Below are 10,249 nucleotides of genomic sequence, written 5' to 3' on the forward strand. Positions count from 1 at the left end.
CACTTCTTTGGCCCTGCTGGACAGAGGTTCAGGAATCTAATCTAAAAGGGAGGCGAAAGCCAACACATTCTGGCTAGGCTTATAAATGCCCTAGGGCAGATAACCTAGTTACCTACCTATGAACCTTTCAATCTACCACCCTCTTCATTGGAGACACTAATTACCCCTCTACAGACTTGGAATCTACATGGCCTCAAATCTACAGGCACAGAGATTAATGAACTTCGTAATTACAAACACCCTTGACCAAGTAATCCCCCCCAATGTCTCATCCTCCCAGGTAAGGTCCAGCCATAAAGCTCTCACCTTCGTAATCAAAATCACCTCTGTAATCCCATTAAAACCACTAACAAGAACTATTTTATGGCAAATTACCTTTAATTAAGTGATGGTTTGTCAAAATCCATTGCCCTTCCTAACCCAGAGAACACTGCAGCCTGTGCTGAATTGCTCTCAGCAACTTCGCACAGCTGTGCCAATGGCTGCATAGCAGCTGCTCTACCTACCAGAAGTAAGCCCAGGACTAGCCCTAGAAACAAATCACCCTGGTGATATCCCAAATTAAACAGGATATAAAATCAAAGGAAAAAGATTATAGCAAAAAATCAGGAAGACAAATTCTCATTAAGATAGAAACTGTCTCATCAAAGTAAATAGTCAACTGAGTGAGCTAACTAGGTCAAGCAAAGCCATCTTTGAGGTTAAGATAGCCTCCTAGGTGAAAGATAACCATAAGGCCTTTCACAACCATCAAACACAAATCCAAGGCACTATTGGAATGGCACCACAAGATGACTTAAGGAAATAAAATCAGCCATTAATCCAAAGATTAATGTTCTGTATGCACCTCACAATACGTTTTTGTCCTTATTGTACAGACTTCTTAACCTTAGATTTATAGATATGGTTAGCTGGTGGATCCAACCCCAACACACTATGCATCAGTTAAAAAAAAATCATTCTTCTGCAGTTACCTGGTATTTCTTCAGTTCATATAAGCAACACTCTTGAAGCTTGAGTGGTGTATGTTCCAACTTCTCTTATTGCTTTCACAGCAATATGACTACTTGTACTGCCTTGGAGTTTACAGACAAAGAGCTTTGGAACTCTGTTCGCCTCCTCACGGATACCACAGCTATTAACCCCATTGTATGCCTCAGATTTAAAGGGTCAAAAGTCAGTTAAGGAGGGAGGGAATTCCAGCTGCCAAGGCAGAGAGCAACAACTTCTCTCACTCAAACCTGCTGTTGGTAACCAAGGGGGAAGTGGGAGCTCCTCCCTTTTCCCACCCCTTATCTTTTTCATCCCAGAGAATAGCTATCACTCTGGAAAATATCTGCGTTATTGGTTGTATCCCACTGCCTGTTGCATTGGGTTACCACCTTCCCACTCGAGCATTGTCAACAAACTTACAGAACTAGGTATAAACCCCTTTATAAAGTGCTGGATAGCTAGCTGTCGCACAGATGGGTCCCAGGAGGTTAGAGTCTGTGAGGCCATCTCCACAATGAGGCCAGTCATCAGACCCCCAGGACTCTGTGCTGGGCCCACTCCTCTTTGACATCTACTTCTTGGATGTCAAAGCCAATGTCAGAGATCTTTGGCTGACCAAGTTCACAAATGATTGCAAACTAAGAGCAGTCATTGAATCCCCCCAAGATGAGAACACCTTTCTGGAAGGTCTACTACAGACAAATGCTTGGTGCCAATCCATGGCTTAAAACTCAATACCAAGAAATGCATTATAGTTCATTTTGGGAATCCTACCACCTGGGTTAACTACATCATCATAAAACACTCTTAAAAGTTAGTCAGGGATCTGGGAACCTGTGTAGATAGTGACCCAGCCTTCCACCAACACGTGTCCAAGTTGGTAAGAAAATCCTTCTGTGTTGCTTAATTCGTATGCAAGGGCATGGCATCTAAGTCCAGAGGGGTCATCATGCCACTGTACTCGGCCCTCATCAGCCACATCATACAGTATCATGCCCCCTTCAGTATGTACCTGACCAGACGTGCAGTAACTGGAATGTTCACAAAAGTTCCTTACGAAAAGAATACAGGGAGTAAACGCGATGTGCTATGCTGATCCACCTCAAAGTCTTATGTCTTTACATCATACAGACTTCTGAGTGGTGATCTTTACCTGGCATACAGGGCATCCCTGGACCCTGTATTGATGAACCTTTTGCACATCCACAAAATAAACAGCATCAGAACTACTAGATTAAAAGAGATGCATTTTGCTTGCGGCATAAATAGGACATACTGGAGAGACAGATGTTTCTCACAGAATTCCCATTCTCTAGAACAGGCTGCCCAACCATGTGTAGCAGAGCTGCTCCCTAACCGTATTTAAGTGCACCTTGGTCCAATGGATGGGTAATCAGAAATTCACTCCTGCTGTGGCTCCCATGTCTGTGATGGACAGAGGGCAGTCAGTAAATCACTCCCTATATAAATCAAATTTGTGTGCCACAGTTGGGTTGCATGGCTAGGCTTATAAGGGGCCATAGTGGTTGTTAGCCTAGTATACAGCCGTAAACCTATATATTTCTTACAAAGGTTACAGTAATCTGAAAGCAATTGTTTTCAAAATCCTGGCCATTATGATGGTACTCCTTTTAGTATATTTATTGTGCTTCAAGCAAATAATGAAGAGTGGTGTTATGTTTGAGACACACAGGTACTTCCTTCAGTCCACTTTTTCTTTCATAGAGGCAAAACCTAGACTAACAATTATAGGTTTCCCTTCTGATGATAAGTGGCTCTAGCTCTGTAATTTTAATTGTAAAACTAGAAGTGAAAACAGGATTTTGACATTTTAATGCATTATGCTAATGAATGATTAAAACCATCATTCTTTGTAGGACCTATGTATTAGGAGTGATTGTCTCTATTTAAATGTGTGCGCTCTGCAATGAAGCACAACGTTGTATGTATAGTAACAGAAATAAACAAACCAGTCAACAAACTCCACAAAAATTCTGGTCAGGGATAAACAAACTTCTTCAACCAGGACATTCGACTACTCCTGCCCCATTAAGCTTCAACCACAATAATTCAAACCAGATCCCTGATGCCTTTAATAAATATTTTACAGAAGCCATTCAAACCCTAGCCAATTCTTTACCTCCATCTACTGCTTCCCCACCAAATACCTCCAAAACTTCATCTCATACCTTTCATATACAACCTGTTCCTACATCTCTTATTATCCATAAGCTACTTAAGAAACTGAAACCTTGCACCCCATCTGCCGACCGACTCCCATCTGAATACCTACAAATTGCTGCAAATGCTATAGACTACCCCATATCTATACTTATTAACAGGACTATCTCTGAAGGCAAAATCCCTACCATATGGAAAGTATCTCACATAATCCCTCTACATAAAGGTGGATCTTCTATTGAGCTTTCTAACTTTCGCCCTATTGCCTTACTCTCCCCATTAGCTAAGATAATGGAAAAATGTATTCACAAACAACTACTCAACCACCTAATACAAAATAACCTACTAGCCAACTGTCAACATGGCTTCAGACCATTCCACAGCACAACTGCCCTTCTATCCTTCACTGACTCTATAAATAACAATCGTAACAATAACTCCTTTTCCTCTGCACTATTTATTGACCTGTCAAAAGCCTTTGATATGGTTAACCATAACTTACTTCTTGACAAACTAAATTACCATTCTCTTGATCCACTAGCATTACAATGGTTTAGGTGTTACCTTCAAAACAGGCAACAAGCAGTACTTTGGGATAACAATCTATCTTCATTACTCCCAGTAAATATTGGAGTCCCGCAAGGCTCAATCTTAGGTCCCCTTCTTTTTTCCTTATTTATTAATGACCTACACTTGAACATACCTCAAGCCACCTGCATTCAATATGCAGATGACTCGACCTTAATCTGTACTGCTAAGAACGTAGCCTCCCTCCAGTCCCTCACCCAAACTGTTTTCCAAAATGTTGAAAAATGGTTTATGCAACATTGCCTCCTCCTTAATCCCAAAAAAACAAAACTACTACTCTTTACTCCAACTCATAAATCACCCACACCATTCTTTGCCATAACCTCTAACAATGCTACCAACATAACCCCAGATACTACCACCCGCCTACTAGGTGTTACAATTGACAATCGTCTTAATTATGATGACCATATTAACGCCACCATAAATTCTGTTAACAAAAAACTTGGTACTCTCTATAGAATTAAACCCTTCCTTACCCCTCAGCCAGGAAAACCATTGCCCAGACCCACCTCATCTCTACCCTTTTCTATGCCTCTGCTATATATACTAACCTATCAAAAACAACATCACCAAACTTTCTACCTGTTACAATAGCATAGCTAGATTCATTACATGTACTCCTTCAAAACTCACCACTGTCTTAACCTCAAACAACTAGGATGGCTAGAATTGCATAACCACATACTCTGTCAACAGTTACTTATCACTCAAAAGATCCTATACCACCCCAATGATACCCCTATCCTCACTAATCTGATTTCACCTTATAAAAATCTAGCTACACTACGTTCTGCTAATAAACTTCTGGTCTCCTTGATTAAATCTAACAACAAAGCTGGCGACTCACTGTTCTCAAACACTATAGGTAAAAACTGGAATCAGCTCCCTCCTGAACTTTCTAACCTAGCTTCTACTTCTCTATTTAAAAAACATATAAAAGAACATCTTAAAACTCAGTTGCTTTGTCCTTGTGCTAACCCAGACTGAAATCTTTTCCCCTCCTACTCATACCCCTTTCCCAACTCCCCTAACTTAGGCCTCCAACCTAGGCCTCTAAATCTTGTTACTTTTTTTTTCATAGTAAGAGGATAAATTATAAATACTTTACTCTGATGTGCAATACCTGTTTTGTTTTACTTAGTTTAACTTTTAGCATAATGTCTATCCTATAATTTTATTACTATATTATTTCTTTTAACCAATGCTACCACTGTACTGTTTTCATACATGTCTTTGTTATATGTTGTTAACTTTGTTTTACTGTTCATGCTGGAGCTTTTCTCCCCGGGCCTCTACTGAAAATGGACAAATATCCAGTTAGACTAGCCCGGTCAACAAATGTAAAATAAAATAAAATAAATGAGGAAGTAAAAGCATTATATGACACTTATTGGAAAATGATTGACAAAAAGTGGCAGTGTATTACAGCTGTTGCCTTGTTGCTACAGCTGGTTGTTGATTGGATGGGACACACACACACACACACACACACACACACACACACACACACACACACAAAAAAAAGTTACCAGTACTAACAAATAGACATGTTTCTCTGTAGGTACTTGTGCAAAGTTAAGATCAGCATGTTCTCTAGTTTGTGTGTGTGTATGCATGCACGTCTTTATGTAAATATATGCACATTTTTGTGTATGTGTGTATCTATAAATATATATATATATATATATATATATATATATAGTATGTATGTATGTATCTCTGTAGCTGTTTAGATATGTACAGATAGTCACAAAGCCAAACAGATGAGCTGTGTGATATGGCAGTGAAAAGGAGAAGTGGAGAAAGGCAGTTGAGATGTAAGGGAAATCCACAGCTGTTCAGTCACCTATTTTAAAACTATAAACCTCCCTCTCTCTCTCATACACACACACACACACACACACACACACACACACACACACACACACACACACACACGTTACATGTATCGCCTAGCTGTCTGTGTTGTAGTTCTATGCATGAACTGCACACCAAGATTTTGTTTCCTCTTCTCGTTATTTTTAGTGTTTCTTTTTTAGCCAATGAGAAAAACATGTGTTCTCTGTAATCCATTTTAGGAACAAGTGGGTATTAGAGCTTTGTTTCTAGCATCTGTAACTTATTAGGTTATTACAAACTGCTAATTTTAGTCTGAAAGCTCAAGAAGCTGTACAGTAAAATGTACTTTGGTCCAGTAAAAGGTTTAACATCCTACAGATGTAAAGTCACTTCACCATTTTCAGCATCTGGTCTACAGTAATTTAAAAGCGCCCGTAAACTCTAAACTAGCAGGTGGGAACATGGCAGCATGTTTCTAGATGGGCCCAGTTTCATAACACATCAGCCTGAAGATATTTGAAGTATGAGAGGAACATGTATCAAGCTGGTTTTGAACACAAGAAGTGGTTGTAGCATTACAGGTAAACATGGAAGTAGAAAGAATTACTTTGTTGCTCCCCTTTGTAAGTTTGAGTACTTTTGTGTTTGACATACTGTGTATGCAGAGCTCAGTGAAAAACAAATCTAAAACCCTTGTAGCGGGCATGGCTGTTGCAAGCAATGTGAAACTGAAAATTTGGAAGTAAAAGTGGGTAAAACTAATGTACTCTTGTCATATTAAATTGGATATACATTGCACGTATGTCATCAGGTTTGAACTTCCCCTAACAAAATCATGTTTTGTACGTGTTTTTCCTGCCACTGAGTATCATTGTGGTTGGATATTTTTTTTTTTTACTATTGCACTTTCTGTAATGCTGGGGAAACCATACAGAACAGTAATAATAAACAAAAAAACAAACTTAACCGATAAAAAATGACTACTGCTACAAGTAGGTCACTTTAATTCACATGTGTGGTCAAAGTACTGTTTGGTTCCTAGTGGTGCATTCACAGACTTGGTGCATGTAAAGAGTGGTGTGCAACTGCACAGGATGATGGATTGCATCAGTGATGACAGTGAACGTATCAATAAGCAAATGAGTAAAGTAATCCTGTTTGAAGACTGCCCTTAAGTTGAGACATTTGATATCTTGGCTGACAAGATTATTTTATTTTGCAGAGTCTGTGCACTTATCTTCTCTACATTCTACATGGGCATTAAAATTTTGGCACTGGAACAGCGGCTGACATCCATGAGCTCTTTAGCAGACTTCCACTCTAGCACAGAGTAAGTAATAACTTTATCTCCCCAGAGTGAGTGATAGCTTTGTATCACCCCACCACCACAACCAAAAAATGATCTGAAGGATATTGTGGTTGATTTCCAGGTGGAACCTAATAGATCTGTCTAGGATTTGCTTCTTTTTTCTGCCTGACAAAGTATGACCTATGCCACCTATGTGGATTAGCCTGCTGTTGCTCTTTACTCCTTAGTCAAGCATTAAAATAGTATTTTTCCAGTGTTTTTGTTTGTGTGTGTGTGTGTGTGTGTCCCCTTCATAGTTATAAACATTATTTTATTTTAAATGTCTTTAGGTTATCTGTAGTAAGCTTTACTAACTTTGTTTAGAAAGTCGTTAGTTCATTTGTATTGTGTTTACCATTGTCTGTAGTATACAGTGATTTGTATATTCACACTTTTACTGTATAAATTATGTGACCAAAGAAATAACATTGTTTCTCACATTGCTACTATACTTCCATCAAATTCAGACTGTGATAGCCCAGCAGTTTTATCTATATCAAGTGTACTCTGCTTTCATATTCAGTTGTCTAGGTGAACAGAATTTGTACACTTTATACAGTTTTTTTATTGTTAACTTAAACCCCTTTTTTATAAGGAAGTAAATTGCATGAGATTGTACTTTTGAATGCAACTCATGGCAAACACTGCAGCAGAAAAGTATATAACTGCTCAAAAATTAAAATCATTGCAAAATGATACAAAGTATTAGAAACAAAGAAAAATGTCTTTATATTATGTGCACACATTGTCCAAAGGGCCATACTAAATAATGAATGATGTAGTAATTTTGATTCCATATAACTGCCTGGGAAGGAGCCATATTATGGTTACAATTGCAAGCAAGTACTTGTTGCACTGAATTGTTAAGACAAGTCTGTATGTTAGCAGAAAGCAGAGTAAGCAACTATATTAAAGAAAGAGAAGTGCTTGGTCATAAACAGATTTTTAACTTGAGATTAATTCTCGCCGTAGAAAATGTTAAGAGTCTTCCTGATGCTAGAGAATTTGTCAGAGCTCTTAAGAAATTCTGTAAAAATATCCTTGCTGCTAAAGTATTCTTAATGAATGAACATGTCGCTGCTTCAGTGCCACATGAAAGGGTTGCCCGGTGGCTGCGAAGCCAGTCGGGTGGTTGCCAAGTCTTTCTTTAGCACTTAAAATTTAGGTGGTGTTTGGGTCATGTTTAATTTTTTTTAGCTTGTCCTGGGTATCTCCGCCCTTCACGAGCTTCTGGATTTAGTTTGTCGAAGGCGTGAACACCGGATACTGTGGAACCAGTCCTTCTCGTCCAAACAAATTCTTATCTGCTCCCCGAGAAGGAGTTCCTTACTAAAGGCGTGGCTGTAGATGCCATGGTGGTGGCATCTGCTACACAGCAGGGCGTGGCAGAGGCTTCAACGTCCATCCATCCTCCTAATAAGGAGTCTAGGAGTATGGATAGACGGAAGCGCACCCTGACTTCAGCGGCCTTTACCTTAAGGTCTCTGAATTATTTGGCACATTTACTAGGCTTCAGAGGGATCTGGTCAAGGAGTTGTCAGACTCCTCTCGGTAACCTACCTGAGCAGCTAGCCCAGTCCGTTAGCTCTCAGTTGGCTATCCTGACGTCAATTGCTAACTTCGTCCATGAGGCTCATATCCTATGCGGCCGAAGGGGCGGGTAGAGCGGCAGGCACAGGCGTGGCTCTCACGAGACAGGCCTGGCTCCGCTTGTGTCAGTTTCGGAGGCCTTCAAGTCTTCCTTCGACGCTCCCTTTGATGGGTCCTCATTGTTTGGACCCAAGGTGAAAAACACCCTTACCCGCTGTGAGCAAGAGGGAAAAGCGTTATCTGCCGTAGGGGCCCGTTATTCCACTCCCTTCGGCCTTACCCCAAGGCCAAAGGAGGGAAAATGTGGTTCCGAAATCTACAAGTTTTTCTCCCAACAGCAGGAAGATTCCCGTCCAGAGGCAGAGGCGGGAAATTTTTCAGGAGACGCCGTCCCAGAGGCGGCAGAGGGCCCCGCAATTCTGGAGACCGCGAGTCCTTTCGTGGCTCTTCAGCCTCCCACGACATGAGGGATTGCCCGGCTGTGCTGCTCCGGAGCCAGTCGGGTGTCGTTGCCAAGCACCTAAAAGCCTGGGAGTCAATCACTCCAGGACAGATGGGTGCTTCGGATAGTGCCGGAGGTTACACCATCCCATTCAAATACTCACCCCTCCGTCCAAGAATCCCGGACCCACCACCCAGTCAAAGGGAAATAGCAGCCAGAAGCTTCAAAGCTGCTACAAAAGGAGTCATCCAACCGGTCCCCACAGACCAAATCGGATCAGGAAATTACTCCAGGTTCTTTTTAGTGCCAAAAAAGACAGGGGACCTGAGACCAATATTGGATCTCAGCAGACTGAACCTATCCGTTACGAAAACCAAATTCCGAATGGTCACGTTGCAATCCATTCTCCCGTTGTTGGAGAAGGATGTTTGGATGTGCTCCATAGACCTCAAGGACGCCTATTATCACATACCCGATACATCAGGCGTCCAGAAGGTATCTGCTTCAGCCTGGGAGCCAGTCATTACCAATTTTGTGCTCTGCCCTTTGGTCTCACCACAGCCCCCAGGGTGTTCACCAAGTGTTTGGCAGTAGTGACGGCTCACCTGAGGAGCCTTGGATTCCAAGTGTTTCCCTATCTCGACGACTGGCTCCTGACTGCCACCACCAGGCATCTACTTATGGACAACCTCAAAGCCACCATCTCCCTGGGTGTTTCCCTGGGAATTACTTTCAATTGGTCAAAGTCTGTCTTGCTGCCCTCTCAGCGCATAAAGTTTATAGGAGCAGAGATAGACTCAAGATTGATGCGTCTTTCTTCCTCCCGAAAGCATCCAGACCTTACAGGGGCAAGTTCAAGCTCTGATCTCGAGATCCAAAGCCCCAGCCAGGATGGTCCTACAGGTTCTAGGCTCAATGTCTGCCACGGTACTTTTAGTTCCTCTAGCAAGGTTACACATGAGGATTCTTCAGTGGATCTTATCAACTCAATGGACCTTTCAAGATCTCCCTCAATCATCACATCATGATTACGGAAATATGCAAAGGGACCTGCGCTGGTGGCTTCAGACATCCAACTTGGATCAGGAAAACCCTTTGTTCTCCCTCCAGCGGTTACCCTGGCGACAGATGCCTCCCAGATAGGGTGGGGGGGGCATTGTCTGGGCAGGCTAGTTCAGGGCTCCTGGCTTCCGGACGAAGCTCTTCTCCACATCAACGTGTTGGAGATGAGGGCTGTACTTCTATCCCTACAGGCCTTACACAAG

The 10,249-nt window shown here is 41.5% G+C and overlaps 1 protein-coding gene across 1 annotated transcript in view; it reads left to right on the top strand.

The window, feature by feature from the left end:
* Positions 1-6,938, top strand: part of GRAMD2B (GRAM domain containing 2B) — a 1,158,381-nt gene extending 1,151,443 nt beyond the window's left edge. The window contains exon 15 of the mRNA XM_044060315.1: positions 6,827-6,938. Within this exon, the coding sequence (XP_043916250.1) occupies positions 6,827-6,938 (112 nt within the window). The remainder of the gene's footprint in view (positions 1-6,826) is intronic.
* The last annotated feature ends 3,311 nt before the right edge of the window (positions 6,939-10,249 follow it).

Source organism: Protopterus annectens, chromosome 2.part0, assembly GCF_019279795.1.
Source record: "Protopterus annectens isolate FY-2018-M chromosome 2.part0, PAN1.0, whole genome shotgun sequence".
NCBI lineage: Eukaryota > Metazoa > Chordata > Ceratodontiformes > Protopteridae > Protopterus > Protopterus annectens.